The 16,659-nt window shown below is 42.0% G+C and overlaps 1 protein-coding gene across 3 annotated transcripts in view; it reads right to left on the bottom strand.

Annotated features, from left to right (window-relative positions):
• The window catches only part of SPATA6 (spermatogenesis associated 6), a 41,333-nt gene that overhangs the window by 14,413 nt on the left and 10,261 nt on the right, over nucleotides 1–16,659 (bottom strand). For 2 of the 3 annotated variants that reach the window (XM_065842381.2, XM_065842380.2), the window contains exons 6-10: nucleotides 12,303–12,383; nucleotides 10,518–10,796; nucleotides 8,833–8,920; nucleotides 7,083–7,123; nucleotides 5,206–5,381 (exon numbers count right to left, since the gene is read on the bottom strand). In XM_065842381.2, the coding sequence (XP_065698453.2) occupies nucleotides 5,206–5,381; nucleotides 7,083–7,123; nucleotides 8,833–8,920; nucleotides 10,518–10,796; nucleotides 12,303–12,383 (665 nt within the window). The remainder of the gene's footprint in view (nucleotides 1–5,205; nucleotides 5,382–7,082; nucleotides 7,124–8,832; nucleotides 8,921–10,517; nucleotides 10,797–12,302; nucleotides 12,384–16,659) is intronic. The other variant, XM_071809890.1, reaches the window with a different exon arrangement.

Here is a 16,659-nt window from a genome sequence, read left to right as displayed (position 1 = left end):
AACCCAGCGGCATTTATGGCAAATCCATACTGTTCAATGCTTTTGCATACTAGGATCTAATGATCTGTCACACCAAAAGATCTCGCCATTACTTTTTCTACAAGAAAGCACAATGTTAGGGGAGGAAAGCGCTGCCTTTCAAGACACAGGAGTGTGAGTCCCTGAAGCAGGGAGAACATCCATTTCGCTGCTCGCTCAGACCCAGCTTGATGTGCTGCATCACAATGCCCGGGCTCCAGCACCAGCAGCATTTGGAGTCTTGTAAAGATTAGGGGCAAAGGAAAGGGGCTGGAGTGGTACTATCATCTTATGACTTCCCATTAGCATTTACAAACATTTACTAACATGAAAGAACCTCCGAAATGCAGGTTTCAAGATCCGCATCCTGGATGCAGGAGGAGCGAGTCATTTCCCATTTGACAAATAAAAGCCAGAGCCATGAAGTCGTGGCATTTTCTCCTATTTATACAGCAGCTGCTGTTCTTCCGACACCCAGGTTACTGGCACTGAGAAGAGAACTTGGAATAGATTGCCTTTGGGAAATAAAATTGATGAAATTCATATGTAAGATTTCAGATCATTGTTGTTCGTCTTAAATTTACAAATAGCTTTGGAGATAAATCTATTTACTTTGGGGAAAAAAAGCAAAGCCGGCTTGCTACTGTATTCATTTAGAAAATAGGTGGCTGTGTCTGCAAGAAGGAGTTTTAAACACTTCATTCAAAAACGATTACCTTTCTTTCTTGGGGTGATTTCAGTGCTCAATCCACTAGTGTGCGCTGTGGTATAAGAAATGTTACCCACTCACATACACCCCAAATAGCTTACAATTAAAAATCAAAACCTTAAGTGTGATTAAAGCCAGTATCAGCTTCTTTTTCGTCAGCTTTTCTAGTATTGTTATTGTCTGATTTTAGCAATAACTACAGTCTAACCCACATTTAAAGTCGTAATGTCAATATTTACGCCAACCAAAACTCCAACGACAATAAAATCAAGCCTGAAATGTAACAACCAGAATCTGAAGCAAAACCTTTTTGTGACAGTCTGACTCTCCTATTGGAAACAATCTATAGCACAGACTTTGTTAGGGTGTAAATAAAGGGATTCCAGTTGCCCAGAATCACCAATAATGTGTTTTTAAAATGACTAGCTACTTATTTATGTGATTTAGGTGTCACTATCATATTGCAATGTTGAAAGGAAAGTCATTTCATTTCAATGACTGTTTGTCCTGATAACCGAAATAAACTTCTACAGCTGTATTCTTTGTCATACTTTCAATTTTCCTTGGGACTTGCAAACATTCTGCAGTTACATCAGTTTAAATTGTTTATTGATTTCAATAGATTGTATAAACACTTTGGAAATATAGCTCAGTGACCTAGAAGAAGCCAGATCAATCCGAGGACTTCTCCAGATTCATTTCAAAGATGTTGTGTCGAGTGCGATCAAGGAAACAGAATCATTTTCCCTTGTAATGTGACGAAAGGCATTTATTTTCTTTTATGAGCTAAGGATTTCTTTAAGGTCATACAGACAACATCTGACTCGATGGAAAACAAAGCAGCCAAGCAGACAGTCCAGAGCTTGTGCTAAACACTGAAGTTATTTTCGTGTATAATTTTCTCCATTAGGATGAAATACTCCATTAGAAATACAAACAGGATACATTCACCCATGTACTCCAGTCAAACAGCAGCTTGCGAACTTGAGAGCTGTAATAAATAGGAACTTTCAAATGTCACACAATCCAATCATCCACTTGCACACAGCAAGAACGTTAATATCACATTTCAGCAGGAGCCACAAACGCATTTGGTATCAGCAGAATTAATGCGAAGGCCCGCTGCAGAATATTTGCAATGCCTATGGTGACCCTTTTCCCCCCCATTGCACCTCCTGGCCTTGCCAATAACGCGGTGCACGTGGCCCCCATGAAGAATTCATCAGCTTCAAAGACATGAGCAAAACCTCACGCAAGGACAAACTGTCAGAGGGCAGAAATCACTGCCGTACTGTGGGACCACATGCACAACTGCAGAGAGCACCACAGCCATCGGGGAGAAGAGGGAGAAAGAGCTCTTAAAGCTAAATATAACCTGAAAAAACCACAAACTGCAAGAACTTAGACATGGAATGAGTGAGATCCTCAAGAACGCCAAATATATTTAATTCTGAACTAGAAAAAAGCCTCACAGATTTCATATCCAAGTAGGCATTTATGCTGCATTCACTGTAAGTGGAGAAGTTGCTTTGTTCTCATCCGAGAGGACATGAAGTGGCAATTCAGTACAAGGAACTCGGTTCTCAGTGGCCTCCTCGCAGGCTCCTGTCATTGCCTCACAGAGCCCACCTCACTGTTTCTCCTTTTCTTTAGGAAAGGTGCTTTGCTGCGGGTTTCAGGGCTGCAAGGAGGCTCATCTTGCAAGTCCCCGAGAAAAACACCGTCTTGTAGGAGTGCCCGAGGATGCACACGCACTACGACAGCAAGGACCGGATTGCACTGCGCTCTCCTGCAGTGGCAGTGACACAATACACTCACGCTCTTTCCCAAAGCACGGAGGACGCTCATCTATGCACAGAAGGACACTTATTTTTGCACAAGCAACCAGCCTGGGGGGGCAAGTCAACTGCACTGACTGAAGCCAACCACACACCATGGGCAGGAGCTGACGGGTGTGCAGGTACCGCTGCTTTGCGCAGGAGATACAACCAAAATGAGCCGGACAGCCACATCACTGCCGAGTGCCAGCTTGCAACACCAGCAAAAGCTTTCCTTAGGTGACCTAAATAATGAACAATGGAAAAAATAGAGTATGAAAAATAAATATTCAAAACTTCGCTGCCTTGTTTGGGTATTTACGGTTCTGCTGCTGGCTCACAGCCAGTGGGAAAGGGGAGTGGATTGATCTGTGGTCTCCACAAGGCTCACAGAAAGGGACTGGAAATTGCTAGAAAAGGGCTCAGAGGACCTTACCCAAGACCCCAATTTCTGTATCGCTGAAAAGCATTGCAGTGGTTTAACAACTCTTCAGCCGTGCTCTGGGAAGCGCTCCCCAAAAGGCAGACGGGCACTGCACAATACTTGGAAAAGCGAAAACAGAGAGAGAAAAAAGGGAGCTAAAGGTTGTAGTGGAGAGTCAAGTTTCATATCGACTGCGAGCTGACCAGCATTTAAAAAATAGCCTGGATATGCTAAGCTCTTTGTCTTTGTAATTCAAAAGAAAATTGAGGAAATAAACACCAAATGCTGTGAGATAAGACTCTGTGTTCTTTCAAATACGCTAAGACTGGGATGCTTGCAGTAGTGGTGATTTTCTCTGCATTTCTGTGGTCTGCACAGCAGTGTTTGCGTGCGTTTCCAGACGCTGACCTCTGCTCACGTTTGCCGTTCCACTCTAGCTCTCAGTGCACAGTCAGCTGAAGCCATTGTTATCTCAGCAGCATCAAATAGAGATCCAATTCTTTAGGCTATGCCCTTTACCTTCTCATGTTCATGCTTACATCTTTAACATAAAGAGACGTTACATCGCTAAAGAGCTGAGAACACTTACTCCAATAAGAAGAAAACACATAGTTTTATGAGATCACAAATCTCTTCCGGAGAAGGGCTTGTAAAAAGGAAAAAGCAAGAATGTTCCGATAATTTCAAGATGAACTGGCAGATGAGTCAGTTCCTGTGCATGTAACAGCAGCTCACACATACAAGACTTTCCTGCTGTCAATATAAGGGACCCTATCAGCTTTAAATGGAATCCATTTGAAAATTTACCCCCCCATGCCCTCTCCCCTAAAAAGAATCCAGTGAATAAAGAATAGAAAATAAGTCACCATTACAATATCTCTTTCCTAGATGTGGGTAACTAACGCACAACATCGGAGTGGGGATGTAGACAAGATGACAAAGAAACCTCCTCCAAACCCCAGATACATCCTAATATCTGCATAACAGTTCTTAAGAGATACTGCTACACAGAACAACAAACAAGCAAGTGTTCAAGCTGAGGAAGATGTTAAAACACCAACCTGATCTTTATAAGCATTAAAAATTCAATCCCCACCTGCCATCTGTCATTTTTCTTTTTAAGGAAAAAAAACAGAGACAATTTTTCTATTTCAAAACAAAGCACAAGGCCATGTGCAGGCTGCAGAACGCACTGAGTAACAGAGGTACCAACGGCACCAAGGATGGAACAGCCTGCAACCAGTGCGAATTGAGCACCCAAGTACATCTCCATGTAGGGCCTCAGTGAAGACTTCAGCATTTAGGTCAAGACACCAGTTTGATCCTCAGCTTCTCCCAACTATTTAATGTCTTTGCTCATTCAGGCCCAGCGCTGAAGATAGTAAAGCCAGCTAGTAACTTGCTAAACTGAATGCACGGCAGAAGCACCGCACACCAAATACACATTGTACTCAGCGGGAGGTAAGGAACCGTCTCCTTGAAGGAGACTGGAGGACTTCAGTGTGAAACAAATCTGTTGGGTTTTGACATTTCTTCCATCCCACCCTCATAAGACATCGCAGCTGTGAGGTTTGCCCAAAATATTAACCAGGGATGTGAGAAACTGAACCCATCAGGGTCAGTGAAGACTAAGAAAACTAATCTAAATACAGCAATTAATATACTAACATAGGAATTCATATGCACGCAATTGCTGTAGATGCCCACATTTCAACTTAACCAAAACCAAATGTTAGGATGTCATTAATGCAGAAAGACTGGCAAATAATACCCTGAGAAGATGAAAGCGAGCCCAAGCACCAGTCACACATCTGACCATGGCACAAGGGTGCGCTTACAAACACGAGTCAGAAGGCAAAACGGCTTCCAAGCACCTCCCGTAAAGCCTACTTGACATGTATCTATATTTACATTCCTGAGATAACAGTGATTATTTAAGTATCTTCTGTCTTAGACAGGCATTGGCAGCCTAAATCTGAGGCTTCATTGATGTCTCTATCGCCAACCTTCTCTGAAACAAAGATCCTTTCCATTACTGGGGTTGTGTTCATTAAGCAGAGAGCTGATGGCAAACACAGCACCGCAGGAAAAGTTCAACGATAACATAGTTGTTGGGAAAAGATTTTTCAGTCTCTGCAGCCTGCAAACCTCCAAACATGCAAACCGTATCATGCAAGTAGTTCTCATCTGCTCACATTAATGATTCCCGAATTTTGCAAACAAAATGAAGTCATTACCTCTCCCGTAGAGAAGATCGGTTTAGCACAGAACTTGGAGAATGCTTCTGAAATGCTGGAGGTGCCGAACGCTCCAACGAACCGGCAGAATGGGACAGTCTGTTGGGTGGAGCTGAGACCACATCCTCATTGCAAACACCACAACTGTCACCGTCTTTTGCGTGAGTAGATCTTGCCTGTAGAAAACAAGCCAAACAGCAAACCTTGCTAAAATATATGACGAAAATTATGATGTACAGTTGTCAGGTTTTTCTTTTTCAAAGCAAAAGCTTAAAGGCTGCATGTCCATGCAAGAGCATCTGCCTGCTGGGGAAAGAACGAGGACCCTCATCTCATAGAAGGAGCCTTGGTCTAAATGAAATGCAGTGACAGAGGACTCAGTTGGTCTCGAACCCAACACATGGCACGGTCTAGTGTAACAAGCCTTTTATCACCTTTTCTGATGCACAATTTATATGCTTATGCCTCTCCAGAATCCCATAGATTCAGGATGAGAGTCTGAACACCACAAACCTCAGACCTCTCCTCGGTGTGGGGCCTCTTGTTCTTAGACCTTTTTTTGTCACAATTTGCTGTTCCCCGAGGGAAAACAAAGGCCTGTCTACTAATCTTCTATTCACTCTTCACCACACTAGTTACTCCTTTCATAATTCCTTTTAACCTGAAACATACCACTAAAATATCGAATTTTACCTGGAACAGGAACTTTTGCAGGAGTTGTTTCCTAAAGCTGAGGAAAACAAACCAAGGGAAAAACCTCACAACAAAAGCGGGCAAACAATAATCAGGTTATTCATCAGCTCTTTCCAGGCTGCAGGGGTTTTTTGCCCTCAGTTTTGGGAAACAGCTGCTCTTGGACAAAGCTATATTAGATTTCTGGCAAGAAAAGATACGTTCTCTTCAGGCCTGATTCTGTGAGAATCACAAGTGATTAGAGGCATCAAGAACACGATGAATTAACCTGTGGCTCAGCTATGTGCGTTCTGCAGACAGCGACTGCTCCGAAAGCCTGCTTTCCATTGGGAGGCAGAGGGATGAAGGGGACAACACAACCTTAAAATAGCCACCACCATCCAAAAAAGCAAACCAAAAGCCACACACACCACAGAAACAACAACTCCATATGTAGCATTCTGATTAGAAATTCACTATTTGCTTTACAATTTCTCACTTAAAGCCATGGAACAATCCATGAGTGCGACAACATATTAGACTTGCAAGGTACACAAAACTGCGATCTTGGTAAGAAAAGTTTAGAATCTGACAAAAGGATGCTTAACAAGGTTTATCCTTTTAATTCCTCCTCTCTGTTATCAATTTTCCCAGCCATTAGGAAGTCTAAATGGGCATATGTAATTAAATGCCTAAACCCCCAGTTTCTACAGTATTTAGGAACACAGGCAAAACCAACTAAATGAGGATGGAAAGAATTAAAAAACTGATCTGTTCAATACACAAAGCAGCTGCAATCTGAGAAAGCAAGGATGTGAAATACCACAACAGTGGGTTGTGAGTTGTACCAGCGCTACCTTTGCATACAATTGTGGAATAAAACGTCCTCTCGGAATGACTGGGAAAGCAAATGCAAACTGCCTTTAAAGGCTCTTCTACAGCCTTGTCATGAGCCTTAACGCCAAGGAGAAGCAAAGTCTGTACCTATAGGCATGAATGTCTTATGGAGTGTTAAGTTTCACGTTTCTACTTGTAAATAATCTGTGAGCAGGCTTAAGCCAGGCTAGATCTGATTTTAAAATGTCTCCTTTCTTGCCTTTTATACCAAAGAAGATGAAGTTTCAAAAATAGCTATGGAGGACAATCCTTCTCAGTCAGAGCTTCCCAAAACCGACTTGTAAGCAATAGCACTGCAAAGTACTCACGTGGGCTTTCCTGGGCCTGTAGCTGCCGAGGAGAGACGGATCTGGAGAAAGGAAAAGGTGCATCCCATAAGGACTCAAAGAAAACCCAAATGCTCAAAGCATTATGAAATCTGTTACAAAATAGCCTCCCAGACAGCACTGAAGCCATTTGTTAGTTGTTAAACTACATTGTGAAATTCTACACAAGTCTCCTCAGAATATTTCAGCAAATCGCTTTCTTCGGCTGAAAATAATGACTTTGCATTTAATGGGATACAATGTAATGAATCGGTGTAAGCGTCATCTTCTGCATAGACATTTTGCTAAGCTATTAACTGCCTAAATCAATATAAAAATCAAGCTCTGCCATTCCCCAAAAATTCTGACGTACATTACGCTACCTTACTGATCTTTCCTGAACAAGCTTCCCAACGACCATCTCTCCCTCCTTCCAGCACCTCTTATTCCTTCCCTCACCGCTAACCCACAAACACGAGTACGGAGCCCAAGGAAACACGTAGGGAAGCTATTGGGTCCATACTGAGTTAGGCTATTTCACCCATGTCGATATACATCTCATCCCCGAAGGACTGGCATTAAATTCTGCCTGGCTTCTTGATTGGTTCAACCAGTCCATACTGAACAAGCCTCATGCTGTGACCCAAGCCCAAACAGGCACTTCTGTGCTGTGCAGCATCCTAAAGACCCTCCTCTAATTAGCTACCTGCACATAAAGCAAACCAGGACTCACCTGTACTGTCAATATTTAGAGTTCTACTCCTAGGAATCTGGGGTTTTTTAGAAGTTACAGTTAAGCCTCAAGATATAGGTGAATGACCAGTGAATTCTCTGGATAGAAATACCCAGGTAGATTTTGGTCTCTGAACCACTGGCGAGAAACCACCAACTCATTTTGTAACTGCAATGGTATCGGATGACAATAGGTCTCTTACATTATCAGCTACTACAGGTTGGGAAGTAGGGCCCCAAGGGGAATGGGAAACCTTGAAAATTCTGCACCCGGTGCTGCTACAAAGAAAAAATGTAGAATAACAAGTTCATAACAATTTGCTATATAACAATTCATAATTAGTGAGGAGGTGCGATAAAAATGAGGCAGAACACATATAACAAACAAATACTGATGAGACTCATTAAAATCCTCATATTGCCAGACACATACAATAAAATCAAGTTTTAGTGGACTTCCTTCAATTTCTGGTCCCACATCTTTTACTAAACCCTCACTTACTGATACCAATGAATGCCGAAGCAGATAACTGAGCACATCCTGGATGCTCATCAATAATGGTAAATCACTGATCCACTGCTCACAAATTCTCCTGGAATAAACGTGACTCATTTTTGAAGAAACACAGTCCTTGAACTTCAAAATGATCGACTTTCCAAGCCTGAGCAAGACACCCACAGAGGGTGGCGAGGTTTGCTCCACTGTCCCAACTCATCCAGACAGGTGGAGTGAAACACAGCACCCACCTGGGCTTTGCTGGTTTCTACTCCTACACTTATAGCGTGTACAACTATGTTCCAAGTTTCATGAGTGAAGTGCTATTCAAGACACCCTTTAGCAGCAGCACCTTATTCAGCATTCCTGCTGTTCCTAGGAAGAACGGCTTTTTTTCTCCATTACACACTGACTTTTTGAAATAAAACAAACACCACACCAATATGCAATGCAAACCAAATCAACCTCACTAAACCGCTGCAGAAAACAAGAGCATTGATAAGATACATAATAGAAAACACTGACCATGGTCTAGCTTGGTCCAGGCTTCTACTGGGCTTTCTCGTGTGGGACACCAGGTAGAAAGTGTAATACCAGGACTTGGTTGGTCAACCTGAAGTAAAAATACCGTTAAAATGCTCAGTATCGGATGTATCCATTACTTTTTTTTCTGTTTCCACTCATAAGATCACATCTGGCCTGTTCTGCAATATTTTACTCTTATTTAAGTACTATTTTAAACTATTTTCACAACGCTTTGTTCGTGTGTATTAGCATCCCCATGCGTAAACAAAAACAGGAATAGAAAGATCTAGAAAGCTCTGAATATCTGGGCTTCTTCTTCATGTACAATGTCTGCAGCCTTTTTAAACCATTCTCGGTATCCCATAGTTATTCCAAACAGTTCAGATCTCACCAGGAGAGATACAAATCTCTTCCTAATTAATAAAGTTACATTTAACATGATCTAATTTCAATCTTCATGTAACACAAAATCTCCAGGCCAAAAGAGTCCTCAGCAGTAAGAAGGCCCAAAAGGAGCAGCCTCAATCCAGAAGGGCCATGATGGTCAGGATACGGTACATTGGGAAACAAGCTTTTCCCTTTTATTGTACTAACTTAACCAAGCGATCACAATCAATAATCAGTGTTTCAAGATGCTATAATTAAACCGTGAACTTCACTTATAGATCAAAAAACCCCAGAAGAATAGATTAAAAGGAGTTAAAGGAAAAATATCTGAGAGATAAACAGTAGGTTGATGAATGATTAATGGCTTATTAAGGCTAATTTGCATTTCTAAAAGGTATCTAGACGTAGAATAAAACTTGGAAAGTAATTCTAAAATTTGACAAGATATTATTAATTCATTTGTACATAAACTACACAAAAATTAAATAAGGTGAGAAGCAAACTAATTAAACACTAGATTATCTCAATGGCTGTGACGAGTGTCCAAAATTGTAGCCAAATCATAATGTCACAGAACAAAATCAGCACAATCCCATCTCCACGCCTATGGTGTTTCATTATAAAACTAAAGGTTTCTTGCAATCATTAGAAATATAAAGATTTAAAAAACGAGAATGTAATCCTCCAAGGGGCTGGGAAATGTAGTCGCTTTGTATTAAAGCACTTAACCAAAGCTTCTTTAAATAAGTACCTAATTTCAGAACACTTTTTCAAGTACAGTGAGCAAAAAGTCCTCATGCAGGTGCTGAAGTCGGGCTGGTTGTGAACCCCGAGTCAAAGTGCTAGAGATGTCGCTCTGAGCAAAGGACGCGTTTCAAAGATCACAGGATGCCAACATAAAACAAGTTGAAAGCGAGGAAGTGGAAGTGTTCGTAATGCGAGTAGACACTCTTTCTTTAAAGTCTTATTCAGGAATTTTTAATACCAATATCAATTTCTTTCAAGCTGAATTTATACACCTATTATCCTGTCTAGTGCACTGGAAGAAAAGAAATCGGGCCTCAGAGAATTTAACCAAGATACTCATGAAAGGATTTGAGTTTTGTCTGTTACCAACATGGATAAAGGAAATTTTATTTTAGTTAATTTTGCTTTTAAATCACTGTGTGGCAGACTATTAAGGAGACAAAAATTATTCATCTAAACTAAGAGCTGAAGGAATTTTTGGAGTGGTATTTAGCGAAAGCACAATATTTGATCTGAGCTTAAGCTGGAAGCACCTTGGAGAGAATACAAACCCGTCTAACTACAAATGGAGGTTTGTCAGTTTCTCTTCGGAATTGGTAAGGCCCGAGGTTTAAATGGGCCAGTCGCTGCCTGGCTTCTTCTGACAGCTCACACATTCGTCTTTTCGTGTATGGAGATGGAGACCGTGATTTAGAAGCTATAGTAGGCTGCTGGTAGTTCTTTGGTGCTAAGCCAGGCCTGCTTTTCTCAGCTGAAAGTGTGTTTTTCTTTGGTAACTTTGTTCGCAGTTTTCCATTTGGGGTTGAGTGATGCGCCCATTCCAAATCACCCTAGAGCGAAAAAGAGGAATGATCGGCTTGGACGGCATGCAGAGCAAGGATCACTGAAAATAAGGCAAACGTGGGACTAATAATTTTAACAGAAACGGGTGCCACGTCAGCTGAAGTTCTCCTCACAAAACCATCATCAAACAGCAATTTAAAAACAACAATGTATTTCCCATTTTCTCTGAAATGAAGAGGTTAAACCACACATCACTACAGGGGAGACGTTAAGTGTCTGATACTTACCAATTAACTTTCCCACACAGTTAATGTACAGAGACTGTAAAAAAATTAAACGGAATTTCATCACAAGTTCATTTAACACAAACTTCACCTGGATTGGACACACACAGATTTGAAGCATTTTTTCACGTTTAAACGTCTTTTAACAGTTTAAAATCTGTATATTTTAAAATAAAACATAGAAATTAAAATGAAACCTATTTAGTTGTTTAAACTATATTAATTTACAGTTGCCTAAAGCCTCCCAAGAAGTCTAACTACATTCTCGGATATTTCTATTCTCTGGGATCATGGTGACCCACGAGGTTGTGTGTTTGTTTTGCATCAACAGTTGGATCTGGTACCACACAGACTGCTCAAGCCGCCGGCTTTCTCATCCCTGTACCAGCGCTTGTGGAGCTGGGAAACCAGAACATGGAACCGGCCCAAACAAAACCAGACCTAACTCTCTGAGATTAACTTCAGTTTCAGCAGAATTAGGCTGTGCTGAGTTTTCTTAATTCCTTATCTAAGTGTCTCAATACATTTTAGTTGCTCAGTCTGGAAGAAACTTGCGTGAACTAATTAGCAATGCCACTAACAGGGCAGAGTCATCTAACGCCTTCCTGACAACCATTCCATTGTCATGATGCTGCACCATTTGTCAATTAAACAGCTAAAAAGGACATGAGTAACTTCACGTGACAGCTTGTGCCAGGTAACCCAACCAAAATTGCAGTCCATGAGACCAGAGGAGAGCGCGACCAAATGAGCAAACACCCCAATGTGTTCTGCTGCTTCACCTTCACCTCTGTTCGCTGCATTTCCAGATTAACACTGGTGGCAGCCTTTTCAACAAAAATCTCCATTTCCATTGCTATTACTGATATTGTTATGGAAAACAATTAAATTAATTGGTTTGGCTGGCATGATGTATCTTCTGACTTCACCTGGCTTTCATTGTCCCACCTTAATTTTAAGTGTCAGTAAGAAAGGGTGAGAAGGCAACTTCCCACCTCCAAATACACACTTGGGCTGATCCTACAACAGCGCCGCTGATGATTGTTTCAGATTCAATGAACTCTCAGCATTTACTGTCGTGCACCAACCCCACTCTTTACTCATACTTGATTAAAAATGTAATCAAGTTGTCAAGCAGCCATGACAACAGCTTCAGCCACAACAAAAGGATGAGGGAGGTTTGAAGTGAGCAGCACAAGCAAAAATTGGAAGCAAGGCTATCAATATTAAATCTAGAAATTAAATTGCAAACAATTAAATTATGCTAACCTGTACGTGACTCCTTCCTGAGCTTAACAGACTTTCTGTAATAAGGGAGCTTGTAGAAAATCTCAATTTTGGTGCAATTCCCTAGAAGAGAGACAATAATTGAACATCAAGCTCCAACTCAAGATAAAGGGTATCAAAGAAGTAAATGTCACCTAATGTAACAAACCATTCCTAATTTTCAGCCATTTCCTTTGTTAATTTCAGCCTTTAATAAAGATAATTAGAAAAGACAGAACAGCAATGGTAAATGTCAAGATGCTAACATTTGCATTTCTGACAATTCAATTACAGATGATTATATTGCTTTCGTACAGCAATTAAGGCCTGACTTTTGTTTCAATACATTTCTTTGTCAAAAGCATTTTGAAAGATTTGTCATGCCATGCTATATAGCATCAATAAACATTCCAATCATTCCCTAGAAGTTTCATTGATGCGAACTCTGGAAACTTATTTACAAAAAGTTTCAATTGTGCGATCTTTTTTGTAAAAACATTTTGAAAAGGAGTCAGTTTCACTGCAGAAGCTCTTCCTTTGTAACAGTAACAATCCCCTTAATTAACAATACCCTGTGCTCCGTAACCACTGGAGCAAAGTCTGATCTCTGGGGATTGTCTCCCATGTTCTATAACCACGTTGGACTTTCAAACTCTTTGTACACACATGGCTGGCAAGTCCGACCAGTTTGACCAGTTTGGAGTCAGTGAGGTCCAGCTGGGCCTCCTGCTCAACCAAACGCCAGCAGGTCCTTCCATCTTTACATGGCCAACACTTTCCGTTCAACTCATCGTCTTTCACTGCAGCCATGTCTAGAAACAAAACACCTTTGTGAGCTCCGGTTCCTGTCAAATTTAGCTAGAATCGGCCAACATATATAAAATTTACTGGGTGTAAATGGCAGAGATTATGACACACAAGCATCATTTCCCAGAACAGTAACATTTAATAGGCATAAAAGACTAAAAGCCACATATTCTGTAAACAAATGGGAATCATCTATGTGCATCGTAGAAGCAAAGAGTGACTCAAGTGTCCCTAGAACTTTCCACCCTCTCTTCTTTTGGCACATTTTGCTGCTCAAAGGCATCTGTGTGCACACGAACACACAAAATCGCTGTGCAATGAAAAGGAGTTGGTCGGTTTGTGACTCTGCCCCACATTCTTAACAATTAGCAAGAATTTCATGAGTCAAGCCTCCCGCTGAACCAAACTATTCTCTACCACCTGCCCAAACACACACTGATTTCCCATAAGGGAGTATGATCCGGCCGCAGGTAACATTATGGAAATCAAATGACAAAAATGCCAAGAAAGCTCAGCCATAGCAATTAACAGACTCCAGGATTCAATCAAGTCAAGTTATGGCATTTAAAGAGATTTGAAAGCTGACCATCTTTAATCAACTTATTTTTCCTCCTAATGAATTGTCAAGTGCTATCAACAATTCAAAAAAGGACACATCGGAATTAGTAAATCTTCTATAAAAAGCAACAACAGAACACCTACTGCTCTTAGAGAGACTGAGAATGATTACACAATTGTTAAATGCTCATAGATAAAAAAAAATCACACAAAACCATGGTTTCCTCAGAAAAATGGTTCGTGGAGTGGGAATGTGGATGGCACTCACATACATAGGCAAGGACATCACAGAATCCCAGAATGTGAGGGGTTGGAAGGGATCTGGAAAGCTCATCCAGTGCAATCCCCCCATGGAGCAGGAACACCCAGCTGAGGTTCCACAGGAAGGTGTCCAGGCGGGTTTGAATGTCTGCAGAGAAGGAGACTCCACAACCTCCCTGGGCAGCCTGGGCCAGGCTCTGACACCCTCACCAGGAAGAAGTTTCTTCTCAAATATAAGTGGAACCTCCTGTGTTCCAGTTTGAACCCATTGCCCCTTGTCCTACCATTGGTTGTCACCGAGAAGAGCCTGGCTCCATCCTCCTGACACTCACCCTTTCCATATTGATCCCCATGAATGAGTCCCCCCTCAGTCTCCTCTTGTCCAGCTGCAGAGCCCCAGCTCCCTCAGCCTTTCCTCACACGGGAGATGCTCCACTCCCTTCAGCATCTTGGTGGCTGCGCTGGACTCTCTGCAGCAGTTCCCTGTCCTTCTGGAGCTGAGGGGCCACAACTGGACACAATATTCCAGGTGTGGTCTCCCCAGGGCAGAGCAGAGGGGCAGGAGAACCTCTCTGACCTACTGACCACCCCCTTCTAACCCACCCCAGGTACCATTGGCCTTCCTGGCCACAAGGGCCCAGTGCTGGCTCATGGTCACCCTGCTGTCCCCAGGACCCCCAGGTCCCTTTCCCCTGCACTGCTCTCCAACAGGTCATTCCCCAACTTACACTGGAACCTGGGGTCGTATCAAGGCCAAAAGCAATCAGAGTTTTTCTGTTCTCTGCAGTTCCCAAACTAGGGATTGCGGAGGGATATGCAGTAAAGTTTTACATAAATATTGCTGTATAGCCCCAAACACATCTGTAAATAAAAATCCAGCCAGAAGGTTTTGGGGCTCTGTTCCTCTACCTCTGTCTGAGTGCTGTCTGCAGCCCTCAACAGACCTCTCGGTCTTTCTGTACCAGTCATTAAACAGATGTGATATGGACATAATATTAATTTAATCATAGAAAAACTGTAAAGGTGGTTCATGTTTAGAAGAACGCAAGGCAAAAAAGAAGTCTAATATTTGTTTTTGACTGTGATGGGCAAGAGGACACAGCTGTGGTTTAAAAAAGTACATAGGAATGTAACAGAAGGTCTTGTTTTGATATGCTATAGACAGACAGTATAACTCAAAGGAAACTGGTTTATGTAACGTGGCAAATACTGCGGGAGGGTGGGAATGGAGATAAGAACGTCTGTAAGAAGTCACCACCAGTCAAGGCTTAAGCACATTGTGAAAGGCAGAGAAACACAGGAGAGCCAGCAAAAGCCTCAGCTGGGCAACACTGGGCCAGGAGAGAGAACTCAAGGCACATCTCGTATACTGTGATACTGCGATCTCGTACGTGCATTGTGTTTGAAAACCTCACAAGACATTTCGGCAGAGACGTTATCAGCCACGTGGCAGATTTCTGCAGGAGTTCTGATCCCCGCACCCTGGGATTCCTTCCAAGTGGCAGATTAGCAGCGTTACTCAGACACCGCTTGGCGCTGCCTGGCTGAACTGCACAACCGTCACCTAGCTGCTGCTACCTTCTTTTTTTAATAAAAGACAAATTTATTTGGAATCAAAGTGGCACTGAAGCACAGCTGTCAGTCACAAATACCATCTCAGCTAGCTATAAATAACTTCTCGTGTGGGAAGAACATGGCTTGACTAGCACAGAAATAATGTGAGGGTTCTCACGGACTTATTTAATGCTTTCCCTTTTGCTCCGCATACACATACAACACTTGGTGTGGGTAGAGTCAGCAGGAGATACTTGCCAGTAAAGCTTGGGGAACATTAGAAGATGGAGACATTGGAGACTGCATTTCTGCTGCAGGTAAGAATCCTCTCGTGGGTATCCCATTGGCGAGCACGGAGAGGAACCACAAGTTCTTCTTGAGAACCTCCCTCCAATTACATCCAACACACCTTCTTTTCTTCCTGAAAATGGGGTCAGTGTGCCAAAATTCTTTCCTAAACTCTTCTTTCTGCATGAAATGGAGCAACGGATGCTTCCACAGGCCTCATTCCAGGGCAAAGACGGATTTCATCTGTTCTGCTCCCACGGACATGGAAGGACATTTCTGTCGTATATCAGTCAAATTTTTAAAGCTACCACAGTGCCATCATTCAGCTACACAACCAAATGACTGATCACATCTTCTCACAGCTCACATATTATGGCATCTTCTCTTTAATACAGAAATCATGTATTTTCGAATAAAGAACTCAGTCCAACAAAAACCCCCAAACTTCTGCAGTGGCTCTCTTCTACAAAAACTTACTATATTGCATTTACAACAAATCTGAAACCATCTGGCTAATACCACCTCACCTGTGGGTACCTCCCTATCCTTGCTCAACGCCAGAAAAGTACCTCACTTTCTATAAGAAATCTGAAAGCCATACTGTCCCACCGCCTCTCTTGAGTCACCCCTAATGTGCATAGGATAAGCCATATCAAAGAGATGCTATGGTCAAAATACAGTGGCTATTTTTGCAGGGACAGCTTAAGCTGCTGCATAACCATATACCTTGTATCACAAAATCACACCTTTCATTCATTCAAATGTAACAGAGCATGAGACAACAAATTAACACTTCTAATTGCAAGTGACTGAGCAATTTCCAGGTTGCCCTTGCAGGGTAAAGATTATACCAGCCAAATGTTAGCAGTTAAAAGATACCAATGACCTCTAA

The sequence above is a fragment of the Patagioenas fasciata genome, chromosome 6 (genome assembly GCF_037038585.1).
Source record: "Patagioenas fasciata isolate bPatFas1 chromosome 6, bPatFas1.hap1, whole genome shotgun sequence".
NCBI lineage: Eukaryota > Metazoa > Chordata > Aves > Columbiformes > Columbidae > Patagioenas > Patagioenas fasciata.
Note: the sequence above shows the minus strand (reverse complement) of the source record. Positions and strands in the feature narration are given on the sequence as shown.